A 20641-nucleotide genomic window follows, 5' to 3' on the forward strand; every position below is an offset into this window, starting at 1 on the left:
ACTTGACTTTGATTTGATGGGAATCATTATGATTAATGCTATACGCTACTCAAAGCAAGGGAAGTAAAAAGCAATCTATCAACTTGTTTCATTTTCACTTAATTGCTTTTACATTAACTTCACATTCTCTCTCATCTCTTTCTTCTTCTTCCTTCAGTCCTTGTCCAGGAAGCTATGGACGCAATGCTCATCAACCAAGAAAAGGAAGAAGTTGCATGCATCAAGACCATCAAGCTAATGATGGCAAAAAAACATACTAAAATAAAAATGAGCTGTGGCTGAGATATTCACTATATTTGATTAGATTTGGTGATGTATCTTGAGCCTCTCATGCTCAAAAATGGACGTTGAAGATTCGGCCAGCATGGAGGAGATTCTTGAAGCATGGCTTGTCTTTGATTCTGTTTAACCACCACAGGGAATAGCTAGAGTGGCGAAGTGATGGTTGAGGCAGAGATTGAAGCAGATGAAGTCATTATCATCATGAAACATCAAGGGCCAGAAATCCATCTTGGAGAGCAAGCCAAGGATGGAGAGCTCGGATTGATGAAGGGTGATGATCAAGGAAGGACTAGAGGTAATTGCATGTTGGGTTTTACATGGTTATCTCTTCTCTCTCTATGTGGCCGAACCGGTTCTACTTGTTGAAGGAGGAAGAAGTTGGTTCGGTATTGGCTTCAATAAGTGGAGGCTCCCCTCTTCTATAATAAGGGTGGACAGCCACTGTTTGAAGCAAGGAGAAAATTTGAGAGTGCAAGGCACAGTGTTCTCAGAGCTACCTGAGCTAACAGTTTTCTCTTCTCCTTCAATGTATTCTGTTTTGTATTTTTCTTTTTAATTTTGTCATGTCTTGAGTCTCATGGAAAAAGGCAAACAGTGAGGTTTGTAATGAAAAAGCCATAGAGCGGAAAAAGGCAGAGAGTACAAAATTAAAAGAAAAAGCCATAGATGTCTTAGAGTTCCTTTGTTCATCTATGTTGTGTTTCATGATTCTGTGGGAATCCCCTTTGTAAGTTGGGTTAGCACTTTACAAGTTGTAATCAGATTGATTATAGTAAAATTCCATCATGTTTGTGATGGAGACTGGATGTAGGCTGCACTGCACTTAGCAGCTGAACCAGGATATATCTGGGTGTAATCTTTCTTCTCTCCAACTCCATTTCTATTTTCTACTGCACAGGAGCAAAAACTAAAATGTCTCGTGCCAAGTGACGAGACAAAACAAAAAGGTCTCGTGGCAAGTGATGAGCAAAAATAAAAAGTCTCGTGTCCAGAGACGAGCTAAAACAGAAAAGTCTCCTCTGAGTTCAGCAAACGTTAGCAACATAAAAAAGGGGGTTAAGATTCAACCCCCCTTCTCTTAGCCACTGAAACCATCAAAAATTAAGGGAAAAAAATTAACACTAATAGAATATAAAAAAATGGAAGAAAACAAAAGCAAAATCAAAAGGAAATGAAAAATAAAAAGGAAAATAGAAAAGGAACGCTGTAAGTCTTTAGAACAATCAAAAGAAAGAAAAAATTAAAACCAAAGAGGGGACAGGGGAATGGGAAACGAGAACGAAACAACAGGGGAGGGGGGAAACGCGTGAAAGAACGAAATAACAAAGAAAGGAAATAAAAAAAATTTATGGGAATTAAACAAAAATAAAAAAATTAATTATAATAAAATAAAACTAATTAAAATTAAAACGTCTAATCTAAGCAATCAAACAATTAATAGTTGTTAATCACAGTCAATCTCCGGCAACGGCGCCAAAAACTTGGTGCGGTATTTATAACCACAAACTTACCGGCAAGTGCACCGGGTCGTACCAAGTAATACCTTACGTGAGCAAGGGTCGATCCCACGAGGATTGATGGATTAAGCAACAATAGCGTTTGATAGGATTAGTTAGACAGACAGAAAATAGTGTTGGGAGTTCAAAGACATTAAACAATAGCAAAAATATTAAAGAAGGGCAAATAATTAAGTTGGGAATAATATATGGAGAAGACAGTTAAGGTTTTAGAGTTATCTATTTTCTGGATTGACTTTTCTTATTAGCTATTTTAATCATGTAAGATTTAATTCATGGCAAACTATTTGTGACTAGACCCTAATTCCTTAGACCGTCCTAGTCTCCTCTAAAATTCATCAAATGCCAATTCCTTGGTCAATTAATTCCAATTAGAGGGTGATGATTAAATTCCAGTTTATATGCCACAAGAATCCTAATTGTCCAAAAATAAAGGGATTATATGTCACGTATCCCGTTAAATACAAACAATTAAAAATTCAGGATAATATGTTTTCAAGCTATTGTTCAAGTAAAGAGCTTTTCCAAGTTATACAAGAACTCAAATAGAACATGGGTCATACTTCCATTCCACCCAAATTCATAAAATAAAGAACGAAAACAATTATTGAAATATAAATCAAAACATGAATTAAAATAGAAAATAATATTATCAATCTATACAATAGACAGAGCTCCTAACCTTAACAATGGAGGATTAGTTGCTCATGGAATATGGAATGTAAATTTGTATGGAATAATGTTGTGGAATGTTCTCCTGGAACCACCCTGTTGGGATCCCTTTTATAACTAATCCTAATAATTTAAAAATCAAATATCTAAAATTAAAATTAAAATAATATCTTTTCCTAAAATAAGATTTGAATTTAAATTCGAATTAATTAACAAGTCTTCAGCTGATGGGTGGGGACCACTTGATTTGTCCATTCTGCAGCTTCCAATCTGTGTTTTCTGCACGTGGCACATGTCCTTTTTCGCGAGTCACGCGGATGCGTCGGTCACGCGTTCGCGTCATTTGTGCAGATTCCAATCCACGCATTCGCGTCAGGCACGCGATCGCGTCATTGCGAATTCCTCCATTCCGCGCGGTCGCGTGAGCCATGCGTCCGCGTCGGTATTCGCTGGTCATCTCCTTAGTTTCTTCTCTTTCTCTGCAGAAACTTCATCAAATCCATCCGAATGCTACCTAAAATGAATAAAATTGCACAAAACTCAAAATAGCATCCATAGTGGCTAAAATATAATTAATTCTTAATTAAACTCAACAAGTTAGATGCAAATTTACTAGGAAAAGATAGGAAAGATGCTCACGCATCACTATACTATTACGAAATCAATTTGAGAAATTCTAGACCGGTATAAATCCTTGGACATCAAATTTTTGGCGCCGTTGCCGGGGAATGGTTGCAACGTATGCCTTGACATTGGTTATGTGAATATGTGAATAGTGTAGATAGTTTACTTGCTTTCAATACTTAGTTGTAGTTTAGATTTCTTTTGTACATGTGCTATGACTCCCAAGTTTGATGACTCGGTCTCAACCAAATTCTAGCTTAGCCGAGTTTGACCCTGAGATTGAAAGAACTTTGTTACACACTCGGCAAGCTAGACGGCGGTTGGACTATATGGCTAGTACTTCGGCCTCCCTTGAGGAGCATACCGAATCACTAGATGGTTCCGAGAGTGACTTGGAGTCCGCTACTTCTTATTCTTCTGTTGGCACCACTAATACATCTTTGCATCCCACAGGTGAACAATACATGATGGAGCCGCGCCAAATCACCTTGCATGAACAAAGGGCTCCGGACATCATACTTCAACCTTTACAAACAAGGTATTCTAACCTTGATCCGAACTTTGAGTTGAAGAATAGCTTGATAAATCTACTCCCCAAGTATCATGGACTTCCGGGTCAAGACCCTATCCGACATTTAAGAGATTTTCAAGTTGCTTGTTCTACGGCTCGGAGACATGGAGCCGATGACGTTGCTATTATGGTTTTTGCCTTCCCCTTCTCTCTTGAGGGGCAACCAAAAACGTGGTTTTATTCACAACCGGATGAGATTGTGACCAATTGGGATTTCTTAAGAAGAGAGTTTCTAGACAAGTTCTTTCCGCCGGAGAAGACCGACTACATCCGGAAGGAGATCTCGGGTATAATGCAAAAGGACCAAGAGAGTTTGTATGAGTATTGGACACGGTTCAAGAGGTTATTGGAATCTTGTCCACACCATGGATTGGATACTCACTTGCTCATTAGTTACTTCACCGGAGGTCTTTGTGCGGATGATAGAAGATTGCTCACCGCTTCTAGTGGTGGTTCCTTTTCCAAAAACAAGACGGCGGGAGAAGCTTGGAGCTTGATAAATGATGTTGCCGAGGCTACACAACATGTAAGGGTAAGAAGCAATCCCCTCAAGGGTGTGGTAGAAGCACCACCTTCCGAAGCAAGCTTAACCAAGGTGCTTGGGGATATGACCACTATCCTTACGGAGATGCATAAAGAGCAAAAGGCATTCTATTCCATCCAAGCCATCCAAGCCCCACCCCAAGTTGCTCAACTTGAAGGTCCTCCTAGAATTTGTGGTTTGTGCTCTAGCACCACACATTACACCGATCAATGTCACCAAATTCAAGAGAAGTACACCCTTGCCGTAGCCAATGTGAACTACAACAACCGTCCACCATATCCCTCTCAAGGCCAAAACAACTACTCTCATGGAAATAATCACAATCAAGGGTGGAGGGATAATGCACAAGGGAGCAATCAAAATCAAAGATGGAACAACTCTTCTTCTCACTACAACAACAACCAATCTTCATCCTAATACCACCATAATAACAACAACCACCAAGCCAACCAAAATCATCACAACCAAGCATCCCATCAAAACCAAAATAACTACACCAAGTACCAAGCACCACATCAAAGACAACAATCCGACCAAGCCTCTTCATCTTCCACCAACCAAGTTGATGAACTTAGAGCTACTATGGAAAAACAAGAGGAGAATAACAAAGCTCAATTCAATACTTTGAGTGCACAATATGGTAACATGAGTGCTCAATTAGCCAATCTCACCGACATGATTTCAAAGTTGGCCATGTCCTCCTCAAACAACAACACCAACCAACCCTCAAGCTCTTCTAATCTTCCATCCCAACCCCTTCCAAATCCAAAGGGCGGTCTCAACGCCATCACTCTACGGTCGGGAACAACATTGGAGGAAATACCTCCTAGGGTCATGGAAGACATTCATAAGGAAGAAGTGGTTGTTGAAGTTCTACATGAAGAAGGGAAGGTAGACAAAATGCATGAGGAAGAAGAAGCAAGCCTTAAGGAACCCAAGAGGAAAGCTATAATGGACGAATCCATTCCTATCCCATTCCCTTCCATGGTGAAGAAGGCAAAGAAGACTCCAGAGTTTGATTTAAATATGCTTCAAGTGTTCAAGAAGGTTGAGGTAACCATACCACTTCTTGATGCCATTCAGCAAATTCTGAAGTATGCAAAAATTTTGAAGGACTTGTGTACACACAAGGATAGGATAGGAGAGTTGGAGACATTATCCTTGGGTAGTTCCATTTCTTCCTTAATGAAGCCTATTCTAGAAGGTGAATTTTAGCACTAAATAGACTGTTTTACCCTTATTAGTCATCTGTTTAGTATTTAAGTGTTATTTTACATGATTTTCGGAGACCTCTAGACATAACGCATATCATTCAGCCCTATTTTTGTTTTTACTTTGTAATTTACATCAGTATGAGTTGCTAAACCTCCTAGGTTGAGGGGAGGAGCCCTGCTGAGTCCTATGAATTAATAAAAGTATTACTATTTCTCTTCGATCCGTATTTGATTAATTATAAGATGTATATTCGTTCTTCATCAATATGAATGCGTTGAACTGGCATAAGGTTATCACATTCTACATGGGTTCAAAGTGCGTCTTTCATCGGACAATGATGAACCATCAGCTTGAATATACGTCTCTCAGACAACTAATCCACGACTTCGTTGGGGACTTCTCGAGACACCAGTTCAGCCGATTTATGGGGAGATTAGGGTCTTTGTGGTAGAGGCTAGAACCAAAGGTGCAACATCCTCCAATCCGAAAGATTTGACCTTGTTTGTGGCGTTTTGAGTAGGATCATTAAGGAGAATGGACTGTGCGAGCTTCACCCTCAAGTAGACTGGATCCGTACTAACCCTGGGGTTCAGATCCGGAGGAGTATTGACGACCTCTCAAAAAAGGCGTCAATCACATACAACCTGCCATTGAAGAAATCACTCACAAGCAAAAAAACAGTGCTACCAGAGTTAATTCAGAAAGACAAAGCAACTCCAATCTTCAACTATATTCCTATCCTTGAGTATAATTCCATTCACAAAGTATTTTCTACCCCTTTTGCTTTATTCCTTTTATGGTTTAAAATCATAAACTCCATAATCCAACAACCCTCTGATCCGCCTGACTAAGACCTGCAAGATAACCATAGCTTGCTTCAAACCACAATCCTCGTGGGATCGACCCTGACTCGCTCAGGTATTACTTGGACGACCCAGTGCACTTGCTGGTACAGCTGTACGAAAGTGTGCGGATTCATGCTACCAATAATGTTTCATTCAATATATAGTTTACATACATGTGGATATAATCTATTAAAAAAATAATTGGATATAAATAACCAGACATAAAAGCCCATCTCCACTTTCATCAAACAAAAGAATAGATTATACGAGTTTTCTTTTTCAAATATGCATCCTTATTAAGCAACATATGATCAATATAACTTAATTTCTCAATCATTTTTGGATCTGTTAAAATGGACAGTTTGACAATTTTTTCAATTTACAACAAAACATTTTATCCTAATATAGACATTTCAATTAATAAAACAAAGTATAATCTAAATGAATTTCAACATGCATCAGTATTAAGCCTACAAGCTTCTATTTTTAATATTCGCATTTGAATCTGTAACCTATTGTTGCAGAGGCAGAATCAATTCGAAGAGGAGAAGCTGGGCAGCGGCAGTTGTGGTGGCGGTGACGAGCAAAAACCAGAGAGGCGAAGCTGGGGAGCGGCGGTGGTGGCTCTATGGTGCGCGTGGCGGTTCAGAGAACGAAGAAGGTTAACAGTGAAGTGGCAAGGAGAGAAGAGAAAGAAGAAAAAGAACGAAAGATTTTCGGGGGTGGGTAGGTTGACGGTGACGGAGAGGGGGCTGTGGTGGTGGCGGTGTCGACGGTGGTAGATGGTGGTTTTGGGGGGAGGGAAGGGAGAGGGAAGGAGATGGTGGTTTGGTGGTTTAGTGAGAGAGGGAGTGAATCTTAATGAGGGGAAAGATGATTCGCATTTTGAATTTACATCCCAGTTACCGTCGGATTTACGGTCGAAAAAGTTCAACGGTAAAACTTTGCAGGTCACCAAAACGCATCGTTTCACTTATTGGCTTTACTGTCAGAAAAATCTGCCAATAAATCCAACAGTAAAGAGAACTTATTCTGGTTTAGTGAAAACTTTAGGATATAAATATGGGTTGCTAGAGTTTTGGAATGCCTCTGGCTTTTCAGGACATTATTTATTATCTATGCGGGCACCTTTATTATACTGAGAACCTCTAGTTCTCATTCCATACATATATTGTTGTTTTTCAGATGCAAGATGCGAGGCACCTCGTTGAGCATGCTGGAGACTCTGCTGAAGCGAAGATCTACTTTGGGGCTTTGTGTTTTGTACTTTGTATATGTATATATATGTATATAGGTTCTCCACTTTGTATAAATTTGTATTTTGTCCCTCCTAGAGGTTGACTTGGAGAAATAAGATTTTATTTTGTCTTTTGAAAAATATGTTGGGTTGTATAGGTGTATATATATACTTTGGCCAAACTTTGCTTCGCAAGTCGACTCTGGAGCTTGATATATGTTTCTTTGGAACTCTATTGTCGCATGTATATTTTCCCTTTTCGAGCGCTGTTATCTATCCCTTTTATGCTTATCCGTTTCGAGTATGATATGACCTTGAATTTTGTTTTACCCAATTTTTTTTTCAAGACTTCTAGTTAAAACTCCTTTTTCATATATGCCTATGTACGCATTTTTACTTTTAGAAGTCGTAATACTCCACCACCTCTAAAGGTGGTATAAAGGTTGCAAAATGTGTATGCACTCATTGAAGAAAGATGAAAATTCACACTACGGCATGTCTTGTGACATTTATCCTAATACCTATATTCATTTAGTGTGGATGATTAGGATGATTAATCTATGAATCTATTTCTGTTATCTCATAGATTTTGTGTACATCATCGTGTATCCAATGACACGGACACTGCCTTTAGTATATGATAAGGAATGCACTAGGTTCCTTGGCACATTTGCATCTAATCTTAGAGCTGCTTAGTTATCTAGGGTATATTTTTAATTATAGAATGATATCATAAATAGGACCTTTAATACATATGGTAATGTTTCCTTGGATTATTATGAAGGGTTGCACAAAAGATGAAATGCCACCCGAGGTAAACTCTTTCAAAGGAAATAAGTTCTTATTCAAAGTATCTGTTAAGTTGGAGGATATGAATGCATTCCAATCATGCAAGATTGTTGTGCTGAAGTTAATTGAGGAAAAAAAAATTACTTTCTGCATTTCTTCTAAACATAAGATTTATGATGTATGACTCTGCTTCCTACTACTATCATTTATGTATTTTTTTTTTAAGTAATTCATTTTGCGTTTTATTTTTTCTAAACACTATTAACAGAAAATTTTGATTATTGAAAACTTTGAGCTTCTTAGCTTCTAGACAAACTCAATTGACAATACTAAGGTATATATTAGGGATTCAACTACTTGAGTGTTAGTCTATCACATCAATAAACGAGTTTGCACTAAACCATATTATTAAGAGAGTTTTCATGTTTACAGGAGACAAGCACACAGTCATGTGAGATAATTACTTTGGATGGAGATGATTCATTTGTCACGCCTCAGAGGCCTCTGATATTGGGTGGGTGGATACGTAAATTGCTAAATGTATTTTCTGAAGTTGAAAACTCCTCAACAAATTCAAGGAAGACTGTTGACGAATCTTCTCCAACAAACCAAGTTGAAAAGAGTATCCAAATAGTTGCTGCTAAATTGGGCAAGGAGCATGAAGATTAGTGGTGGCTGAAATATTATATCCATCATTGATACTTTGTCCTTTTTTTCTTGTTTCACTAATTGACGGATATGCAGTTTGTTTTGTGTTCGTTTATTTGTGTTTAAAGTCTCATAAGGCCCCAGTGGTCATTTATATGGAGTATGTATTCTTTTTTTCAAAGTATCATGCAATACATTTATCGTGTTTGGTTATTATAAGGAAGTAAGATTATTTATCAGTTGTATATCAGACAAAAGAGGAGGGAAAATGGTTCATTTGCGAAGACTGAATTTGATCATTATATAAAGGAAGATGTTCATCCTTTAAGTGCTGACTTTGATATTTTAGCTGTGGGACTAGGTTTTCAATCCTTTAAAGAATTGCATGAAATATAGTTGTCATCCCTTTGTCTACAGTTGCTTTTGAGTCTTCTTTTAGTACAAGTGATCGGGTAATTACTCCTCATCGTGGTAGTCTTAATGAAGATATCGTGAAAGTTTGTGTAATCAAAATTGGTTGCATGCAACATATCGTCAAAGATGTTATTTATGGTTTAACTTTTTTTATTTGTTTATGTTAATGTTAAATTTATATATAGATTGATTAATAAATTTATTATTTTTTATTTTTAGGTGGAAAAACCTTATTAGTGATGGTATTGTTGCAACAAATGGAATGCTCATAGACTTATAATAGTTTTATTTGTGTGTGTTATTAATTTAAATAAAGACTTTTATGTATAATTGAATATTTGATAATTATGTTGTTTATGAAATAATTGTGTTGTTTGTGGAATAATTGTATTCTCTGTATTGAATTTTTAATTTACATACTTATCAGGTTATATAATTATATAATGGCAACTTTTTGCTAATAATTATATAATGGCAACTTTTTGCTAACCCACAGATAGGATTGGATACCCGTAAATTGAAAACAGATAGAGTTAAAATTAATATATTCTTAACCCGTAAATAAAGTTAAAATTGAGTCCAAACTTTACTCTACCTTTCCTATTATCACCCTTATAATTCAAACATTGGAAAAGACTAAACAGAAAACCATATTTGGAAAAATAGATGATATTATTCATTTTATGTATTATTTTTAATTATTCTTCTTTAAGTAAAATGACAATTAGATCGTCAAGAATTTTGATTTCTAACTAATTAGTCCTTGAAAAAGTGAAATCCTCTTGAAATGAGATTAATTTTCATGCTTCTTTTTCACCAATAACGCAATGGTCAATGATTTTCTTAACCACTTCAATCCACCATCGCTTTGATAAATCAAAATAATCTCAAGACGAAGTTTGTTCCTAAGCACTCCCCAAAATAGTCGTAAATTACATCTAATAATTTCACTGTTCAAGATATCAAAAAAATATCAACAGCACTACATATTTTCCTATCACAAAACTGTTAATTAGGTCATGTCTCAAGCCATGTCAAGGATCCCAGTATCAAAAACTTGCTTGGAAGATCTCCAGCGGATGGTGCAAGGTAAGTTATCTTCTTTCTGCAATGTACATTTCATGTTAGAAATGCAGACATTCTTCATAACAAGTGTAGTGCGGTGAAATGGATAAAGAAAATCTAAAGATACAAACCTCTGAATGTCAACATCTGTTACGTAGATAAAGCCAGCAACGTTGCTGCACCAAAGAGAAAATGGTTACAGAAGTCTGCTACTGTGACACCATAATTGGATCAACAAACACGATTATTGGGTTCTTAAAAAGATTATAAAAGGTTACTAAGACACCAATGATTACTTATCAAAACCTAACCATCCAAAATATATTTTTGTTTACCTTGAAATGATCTCTTCAGGTTCCTTGGCAAATGAGACTGCAAGGACCATGTGGAGCAAATCACGGTTTATATTCACAGGAACAACTCTTGTTGGGTCAGCAACAGGTTCTGCTCCAATTGGCAAGGCTGAGCGAGGAGCCTGTGGCCCACCACCAATCCGATAGACGCACAAGTCACTAAAATTAGCAATATTAGAATGTGGAGAGAGATCATTAAGAAGGCCATAGAAGTACTCCTGCATCAAAATCAGATAGGCAACAGTATACATTAGAATTCCCAAAAAAGTTGTTGTAGGATGATTCAATAATGTAGACAAGTTGAAGTTCCAGGATGATTCACTAATTACCCCAAGTCCCTAATTCAGCAATTTTGAGAACATGCAGTCCCTAATTCCCCAATCACTCAAAGTATTGTTTCACTTGCATAAGTTATATAGGAATGCACAAGCCATTATTTGGTATCATTATGAAACCAGTTTTTGTTACCCAATTTTGAACATCCTTTGTCCAATTTATTCTCAGCACAAAAATAGCCAATAAATTCAATCCTCTCATTGATGTCTGGCTACATTTGCAGTAAAGGATGGATTTGGGCTACAAGAATAACAATACCCCCTTATACTAACAACTAAATATTAATTAGTTCAGCATAATAGGTGCCAACAAAGAACAGACAATATTCAAATAGTTTAAACTGAAATGCTCTCAAACAGAAAAAATTATAAAAGGAAAAGAGCAACATATGTTTAATGCAAGCAAAAGTATCATACTCTTATCCTAAAACTTCTGGCCTTCTGGCGGACCTTCACATTCCTGGATACAACTCCACCAGACCTTTGAAGTTTCACAACATCAACTTTGGGCTCTCCCTTCAGGACATCTCTGAGCATGCTGTACAGTTTTTCCTATATGAAATCAAATGAAAAGCTTGAATGAGACACCAATCCATCCCAGAAGAAAACTATTAGTGAAAGAAATGTAAATGTGTGAACCCACACCCATCTCCTGTGTATAAGCAGGTACAATATTTGAGAATCAATTATTATTTTGGGGACAATCATCAAAAGAACTGGCTATCACCGCACAGCTTATACAGAAGGCGCTATGATGCCTATTGGATAAAGATAAGGTAGGTTTCTACCTGACCCAAAACTAAGACAACATTGGCCTTAAGTGTACGAATTGCATGCAATAGCAACTGCAAGAAAAACCCAAAAACAAATGAGAAAGAGAGACAATTACAATTTAGATCTTTTTAATCAGAACTAGAAGTGTATTCTATATTTGAAAGGCATCCAATTTAACAATAACATCAAGTTCGAAGGTTAATTACATCATAGCCTACTCCCTCTATCCACCCCATGGTATTTATCACCATGCCCGAAGCACGAGATTCGGCATTTCCAGCAAATTGTCTCTCTAGCATCCCCCCAAGTTCCTTGACTAGCACTTTATACAATTCTACATTGTTACTGTCAAAACCAAATAATGTGAATTGCAATTGGATTCTCATGTCCTTCATGTGTATCAACAACTTCCATTCTCTTAAATGTTCAATTAAACAGAGGATATAAAAGTACAGCAGAAATTACCTTGGAGTTGTATGGCCAAAAAAGTAAACAAGAGGCATCTCAAGAGTAATTCCTTCAACAGGGTCAATGGGCATTTCAATTGGAGTAGCAGCAATGCATCCAGGAATCGTTATAGATCCCTGTCCAATATCCAAGTCAACGAAGGTAGGCTTCGAACCCTGCTTAGCCGCCCAGCTAAGAAGCATCCTCGACAAGGTACTCTTTCCGGAGTCAGTAGGTCCTACAACAATCACTCTAGGCCCCTGGACAACCAAACCAGTTAATGAAATTCACACACACATACAAACAAAGCTTTTTCATGACTCTTTATAATTCGTTCAGCATGATTTATACATAAAAATAAAACCTTTAGCATGAAAATGGATGACAAAGTCACACCTGAGAAGATTCAGAATCGCCCGAGGATGAAGCTTTAGCACGAGTTCTTCTGGCTTCTAATATAGCATGCACGTTAACATAGCTTACCATTGGTGTCTACAATCATACAATCAAACATAGTCACATTTTCCCTATACAATTCAACCAAATCAAAGATTATAGTAGTAAAGCAGGTTTATCACTTTACCTCATCAGCAGTATAATCAGTTTCGGTAGTACCTTCCATTTCAATGGTAGCACCATACCAAGTAAAAACCTAAATGAAAAATCAAAGACAAGTAAGAGCAATAACAATAACAATAACAACGATGAAAATGGAAGAATAGCAGAATATGAATTTGCATACAGCGAATTTGAGTCGGGGAGGGAAATTGAGCCAAATTTCGGGTGCAAGCTCAGTGCCGAAAATCTCGGCGTTTCCATTGAGAAGACGAAGGCGAAGAGGAGCATCGTTTCCAACCTCAATCCGGAGCTCGCTTTCTTTCTCCAATTTCACCTGCTGCTTCACCCCTGAGCTCGATGCACCGCCACTGTGCGCCATCGCCATCGATACGCTATCACAATTCCCAATTCAGAAATAGAATTCAATTTCACCATTTATATCAAACGATACAACTCAAATATCCAGTAACAAAAAGAAACTCAAGGGTTTTTGCTTCATCAATTATTCGCTCACTCTTCTCCAAGTCCCTATCACTTTTTTGAAACTCTTAACATTACGAGCGTTGGCAAAGACTAGAGAGAAGACCATGTTTGGAAAAATAGAAGATATTATTATTCATTTTTTTGTGTATTTTTTTTAATTATTCTTCTTCGAGTAAAATGACAACTAGATCTTCAAGAATTTTAATTTCGGACTAATTAGACCTTGAAGAAAAAAAAAAGACCAATTAGATCCTCTATGATAGCAAACAGTGGACATGTATATCCTTCCATCAATAATTAGTGCGAAACGAAACGAAGTTGTCCATGTATTTTGTTATATAATAGTGTGTGTTTTGTTGTTGCCACATGAGCATAGAAACGACATAGTTTTAGACGGTGAAATATTTATTATCCTTTGAGTTTCTATATAATCGTTATCAACTACTTTCTATTTACTACGAATCTTACCAAAATATGTAAAGTTTCGCTCCAAAATTATTACCTATGTGACTACCTTTTATAAATAGACATGTCATATTAGTTAACGGAGCACCACCGTTAAATTTTACATGATGAATTGATAGGACATAAGGTGTCCATTCTTTGCTATCATGGAGAATCAAATTGCTAATTTTTTTTTTCTTCAAGCGCTAATTAGTTCGAGGTCGAAATTTTCAAGAACCTAATTGCATAGTTGCCAGAACTGAACTGATCATCAAACCAAATCAAACCGTTCAAACTACTGAATCACTGGTTTAACCGGTGGATCATTAGTTTAACCGATTGACTTGGTCCCACGTAGATAAAAAATATAAAATAATTAAAAACTTAAATTTAAAATTTGAAATACATGACTTTAGCAACAAATTCAACTGATGATTTTAATCAACAAAAAAATTAGCTCCGTGATATTTTCAGCAACAAATCCTAGTTCAGTCACAATTTACCATAGTTGTCAGAACCGCTCCGGTCAGATTGCTGGGTCATTAGGTTTCTGGTTCAACTAGTGGGTCAGAATTAAACCGATTGACCCAATCTTATTTAAATAAAAATATAAAATAATAAAAAATTTAAAATTAAAATTTAAAATATATATCTTCACTGCCATTTTAACAATAATCAAATCTCAAATTCTACAAATAACTAATACAAAGAAAATTCAATCAGCTAAACAGCAAGCTCCAATCAAAAAAATCACATAGCCTATCATCTAATCTAATGATAGTATCACATTAGGACATCACCTAATTAATTCACAGAGCCTATCATCTAACCATAGTATCAGCAAATTCCAATCATCTAAACAGCAAGCATGAATCATACAAAAAAAACAGCAAGCATCAATCAGAAAGAAACCAGCAATCACAAAAGAATCCTAAAGAGCAAACGTCAACCAATCCTAAACAGCATCAACCAACCTAAACAGCAACCATCACAAAAAGAAAAAAAAACAATCAGAAAAAAAAAACCAGCAACAATTAGAGAAAAAACAGCAAGAAAATCAACCATTGCAGTTACATAAAAACAGGATCAGCAGCAACAATCACCCAAAACATTAAACAATAATGATTGAATAACTAAAAAAATTAAAAAAAAAACTCACCTTGGCTGCACGCAGAGGGAGAGGACCGAGCAAGAGAAGAGAAGAGAGATGCAGAGGGAGACAGAGAGGAGACAAGAGGGCAGAGGGCCAGCAGTGACGGCGACGAGTAGAGAGGGAGGCAGCAGTGAATGATGGGCAGTGAGGGCGACGGGTAGAGAGGGAGGGAGCAGCGAGCAGTGAGGGCGAGCAGTGAGATGCGAGCAGCCGAGCACAGACGGAGGAGAGAGGCGAGACGCGAGCACACGACGCGGAGAATCCGGCGAGAGACGCGGCGGCGGCGGCGAGCGTGCGGTGGTGACGGTGAACCGAGGTGAGCTGAGAATGAGAGAGAAGGAGAGATGGGGGTGGCGTGGGTATGCTTCAGGAGGAGTGAGAAGTGAGAAGTGAGAAGTGAGAAGTGAGATTAGGGTCTTAGACTTGGCGACTCCTTCGAACAAGGGGGCAAACTGCAAAGTGCAAAGAGTTTCGAATGGGTCCTGGTTTCTTAAACACCGGTTTTAACAAAAACTTGCTGGATCGATCCGATTCTTACTGATTTTTTGGTCTGATCGATCATATCAGTTCGATTTTGATAAGGAAAAGTATGCCTGATTGTCTTTTTACTCTTTTTTTATTATCTAATTTTCTAAAATAATATAAAAATGAAAGAATAATAATATTCATTCCCCACATTATAATTAAATGTTTATTATTAAAGTAAAAAAAAAAAGCTAATTGTGTGTGTCTTTGTAATAATTTTATCAAATTATTCTCGGTATTCAAATAATATAAATATAAATAATAGTTTTACACCTTCTTGCCCATGTTGTTATACAAATTGGTAATGTTTTTCATTTAATCCAAACATAATAGGTTGTTTTTAAGAGAATGATATTTTCATTTTCATAATTGATAATATCTTTTTTTTTCTTCTATGATTTGTTTAAATTATACTCTATTTTTGGAAAATTTTTTATTATAAGAATAATTAAAAATACTATATAAGAAAAAGTGACATTATTAAACAGGGAGTGATAAAATTTATTTTTAAATTTTAAGCCATATTTTATTTATTTAAACTAATAATTATTACATAATTAATTATAAAACGTAATCAATAAATAAGTAAATATTAAAATTTGTTTAATCTTTTATTTTTCTAAAACAGATTCTTAAATTATTAATAAAGATTGGAGATTCACCAACAGTTATCTTTACATAAAAATTGATAATTAAAATTGATTAAATAATTTAATTTATTTGATTAAATTATCGTCTAACGATTTTTAATCGTTAACTTCACGCAAATACAGCTGCATGTGAATTTTCATTTTAATAAAATTAGATTTGATTTTATAATGTAGAATAATTTTAATTTTATAATTTATAATAACTTTGAAAATATAATTAGGTTGGACTTGGTGAGCGTGGATTACTTTCAGTTTTATCATGATTATATACAAATAGAGTTCATCCATAAAAATTTCTTTAATTATTTCACTCTCAACCAAAATGATAAATGAATTTTTAAAATTATACTTAAAAGTTAAAACACTTGTTAATCAAACCCCATTACAAACAAGGGGAAGCACAAATACTACCACTATCTCTTGGATTTATGGTCTAATTATTGAGAAACAAGTGAATCAAGTCTAACATACCTTTTAGATCTGGATAAGGATGAGTTAAATCCAAGGTTCTGAAAACCGGACCGATCATCAAACTGCTCTAATCACTGGTTCATTGGTTCATTGGTCCAACCGGTGGTTCAACCGAAAAAACTGTTTTAAAATAAAATAATAAATAAATTATAAATAAACATCCTAAAATATCTTCCAAATTTAAAACACTACACAAAAAATTATCAAAATACAAACTCCAAAGTTAAATAGTAAAAAGAAATATCTAAATATTAAATTTTAACACCTCAGATTCTAATTTAGAAATGTCAGGAGACAAAGGATTATCAATTTCAAAAGAATGTTGAGCTAGTTCAGTTAGAAAATGTTGATCATTCTGTAGTATTATGCTAACTGAACATGAACCTGAACCTTGCAATATGACCTTTTCGGTTTAATCTTAAGGCAGCGTTGCGTTCATCTGTTGTAAGAGAGCTCTCTTAGCAACAGATTCTTCTTGCTGAGCAAGCCATAAACGGGATCTAGTGTTGTTTCCAAGTTGAGGTATCAACATAACAAGTAGTCATTGAATAAGAAAGCGTAACATATCACCAACTACCTATACACTTTGACACTCCTTCCACTACCATCATCATCATTCATCAGTTTATTTATATATGGCATTGGCAGGTAGCTACCCTACTCATTCAGCAACAACTAGCATTTGATTTTATTTCCATTTTTAGCATTCAGCAACAACCATTACAAAACAGCAGCATAACAACAACAGTGCCATAACAAAACAGCAGCATAACAACAACAGCAGCAGCTTAACAAGTCATTAATCACAAATTCCAAATTCAAAACACTGATCAGTGATCACACAATCACAGTGCCATAACAAAACAGCAGCATAACAACAACAGCAGCTTAACAAGTCACTAATCAGAAATTCCAAATTCAAAACACTGATCAGTGATCGCAGAATCACAATGCCATAACAACACAGCAGCATAACAACAACAGCAGCACAACAAGGGGAAAAGAACAATGAAAGTCGCAAAAGAAATTAGCAATCCTATTCCTGTTTCGTGCATTTAATTACTCATAAACAAAACAACACAAAGAACAAAAACAAGACTAAAATGAATCAACTAATCAGTAATCATTCAATCCAAAACAGAGCTAATCATTCCATGATTCAAATTTCAATTAGTAGCACTAACAGAAGCCCCCAAAAAAATCAATGTTCTGATCAGAACTAAGAACAGAGAAGGAATATTCATTAAGGTGTCCAAATCCTCATATCAAGTCTTCAACCACTAGCAAACCCAGAACACAAAAACACAATAAACAAAACTTTTGATTCTAAAACTAATAAATCTCCAAAAAAATCTAGACCGATTTAAATACTCACTATTTTCAACAAAAACTAAGGCATATCAACCCTCAAATTCACATGAAATTCACCATTTTAGAAACAAGTTCACATTTTGGTACCTATTGGAACAGGTGACAGCAAACTAAGTCCAACCAACTTCATCTCCTTCCCACTTTAGAATCTGGGCATCGGCGACGTTGGTATATGGCCCTCCGCCGTGACAATAGAACACGAGACTCTCAGGACCAAGGGCTCCGGTGACGTAGAGGAGGCGCACGGCGTGGAGGAGGGAGCAGAGAAGCCATTACCTTCGATCTGAGCAGTTTGGGCAGAGTGTGAGGAAGATCTGTTGAGTGCGACGGACAATGGCGATCAGGCGACGGACACGACGACTGACGACGGCAGAAGCGCGGCTGAGAAGACGAAAACCAGACGCGAATGTCGATCTCAACGAAGAAGCTGCAATTGGTGAGACTGTGAGAATGAACAGGGGTTGGAGACCTGGAGCACGACGACAGCGCGACGGACGGCGGTAGTGCCTCACTCCCTGCGCTGGTGGTGGAGGTTAGATGGCTAGGGTTTGTTTGAGGGCAAAACCAAAAGGCTCTGAAGAGAAAACGCGTGAGGAGGGTGTGTTGGACTGTTGGGGGAGGGGGGTGAGTGAGTGAAGGGGCTGAACGTGGGGTTTTTTTTTTTTTTTAAAATCAAAACGGTGCGTTTATTAAGAACCGACCATTACCGGTCCGGTCCGACAACCGATTCTCGTCCGGTTCAGCGGTTTTTGAACGGTTCGTAGATGGGCGGTTATTAGTGGCGGACCGGGCCGTTTTCATTGTCGGTTCTAGGTTCGGCCGGTCCGATCCAATTTTCAGAACCTTGGTTAAATCTCAATTTGGTCTCTGAAATTTGGTTTGATGTTCAGAATGATCTCTACAATTTTATTGATCCTAATTCGAACCCCTAAATTTGTAATCGTGGCTCCAATTTACTCCTGCGATCATCTCTGTCACTAGATTGCTAATCTGGCGCAATTACATAACATAGTGGACACTACTTAAACGACGGCGTATTAGTTTTGCGTCTAAACCCTTTAGAAGAAAGAGAGTGGGTTAAAACTTATGATCGTCGTAGTGGGAAGAAAGAGAGTTCTAATCCACACAAAACTGAAGCAACGTGGTTTCTAAAGGGTTTGGGTGAAATCAATACACCGTCGTTTAAGTAGTGTTCACCGTGTCATGTAATTGTGTCAAATCTGTATTTCGGTGACGGAGATGATCGCAGAGGCAAGTTGAAGCCACAATTGTAAATTTGAAAGTTCTAATTGGGACCAACAAAATTATGAAAGTCATTCTGAGCGTTTGACCAAATTTTAGGGGTAAAATTAAAATTTAACTCGAATAAGGATTAAGAGACATAGGAACTAGGGCCACCATTATGACTAACACAAAAAATCACTAACATTAAAAAAATAAAACACTCATTTTGATATTAAGAAAATGGTTTAGCTAATATTTTTCCTAAAAATATATATTAAAATTATTATCAATAAAAAATAATATTTTTCCTAATAAATAAATGTATTAAAAATTAAATTTTATATTTCATATGACTTTTTTAGTTAATAAATTTAACAGTATCCTCAAAAGTAAACCAGAAAAAATGTCATGTATGCATAAAAATATTAGCACTATTTAATATCTATTGTTTTCAGCTAAGGTTTTTTTTTGCTCTATCTGAATGGAATGTCCCGGGGGAATTCCTTGCGCTACAAGAGCCCGACATGTACATAGCGTCTTCTTTTTAGAGTTACACGCATGGAGTGAGATTATGAGTTCGAGATATTGAGTTCAACTTCCATTTGCAGAACAGATATTGATATTCTAATCCTATTCGGTAGGAAGGAAGTAAGCTAGTATTATTAGAATTCGAGTTCCCACTAGATTAGACTGTCTATCTCTTTAGAAGTGTTCATTAACAATATAGGATAACTTATTTGTAGTTGATGGCACTATAAGAATAGTAATTCAATCATCTTTGGACCAAAAAAAATAACACTACAAAAAAATGGAACATTTGTAACAAAAAATTTGTATCAAATTTAAAATTATTACAAAAAATAATATTTTGTAATAATAATTTTTTATTGTTACAAAAGAATAATATTTTTGTAACAACATTACAAGTTGTTACAAAACATGATAATATTTTGTAACAACCTATTTTATTTTGTTACAAATTATGCTAGTTTTTGTAACGATATAGTGTTTTGTTACAAAATATTGCAATATTTTGTAACAAAAAAAATAAGTTGCAAAAATTTAAAATATTTTGTAACAAATTTTTTTTGTTTCAAAAACTCTAATTGTTTTGTAACAAAATTAATTTTTGTTTCAAAAACTCCAATTATTTTATAACAAAAAATTAATTTGTCACAAAATTTAATATTGTTTGTAACAAGTTAATTATTTGTCACAAAATATAAGCATATTTTATAACATTTTTTTATCAAAATGTTAAACACTTTGAGAGTAAAAAAATTGTGTATATATTTTTTTCAAAATAATTTTATTTTATTTCAAAAATTAAAATTTTTTATATAATGTATGTATTCATTAATTTTTAAAAATTATAAATATTATTTTATATTCTTCTAAATAATTAATATATAATTTTTATTAATAATCAA

General features: G+C 35.8%; 1 protein-coding gene across 2 annotated transcripts; it reads right to left on the reverse strand.

The window, feature by feature from the left end:
* Positions 1 to 10196: 10196 nt before the first annotated feature.
* LOC112769420 (protein CLP1 homolog) lies at positions 10197 to 18636 on the reverse strand. 2 transcript variants are annotated; one of them, XM_025813941.3, is made up of 13 exons: positions 18075 to 18629; positions 16617 to 16736; positions 14977 to 15422; positions 13075 to 13282; positions 12916 to 12984; positions 12729 to 12824; positions 12351 to 12592; positions 12092 to 12230; positions 11900 to 11956; positions 11529 to 11663; positions 10759 to 10994; positions 10555 to 10599; positions 10197 to 10463 (listed from the first exon to the last, which is right to left on the reverse strand). In XM_025813941.3, the coding sequence occupies exons 4-13, from the start codon at positions 13273 to 13275 to the stop codon at positions 10376 to 10378; spliced, it is 1308 nt and encodes a 435-aa protein (XP_025669726.1). In that variant the 5' UTR covers positions 13276 to 13282; positions 14977 to 15422; positions 16617 to 16736; positions 18075 to 18629; the 3' UTR covers positions 10197 to 10375. The 2 variants fall into 2 exon arrangements, with proteins under 2 accessions (XP_025669726.1, XP_025669727.1); XM_025813942.3 differs by lacking the exon at positions 14977 to 15422 and having other exon boundaries at positions 18075 to 18636.
* Positions 18637 to 20641: the final 2005 nt, after the last annotated feature.

The sequence above is a fragment of the Arachis hypogaea genome, chromosome 18 (assembly GCF_003086295.3).
Source record: "Arachis hypogaea cultivar Tifrunner chromosome 18, arahy.Tifrunner.gnm2.J5K5, whole genome shotgun sequence".
Classification (NCBI taxonomy): domain Eukaryota; kingdom Viridiplantae; phylum Streptophyta; class Magnoliopsida; order Fabales; family Fabaceae; genus Arachis; species Arachis hypogaea.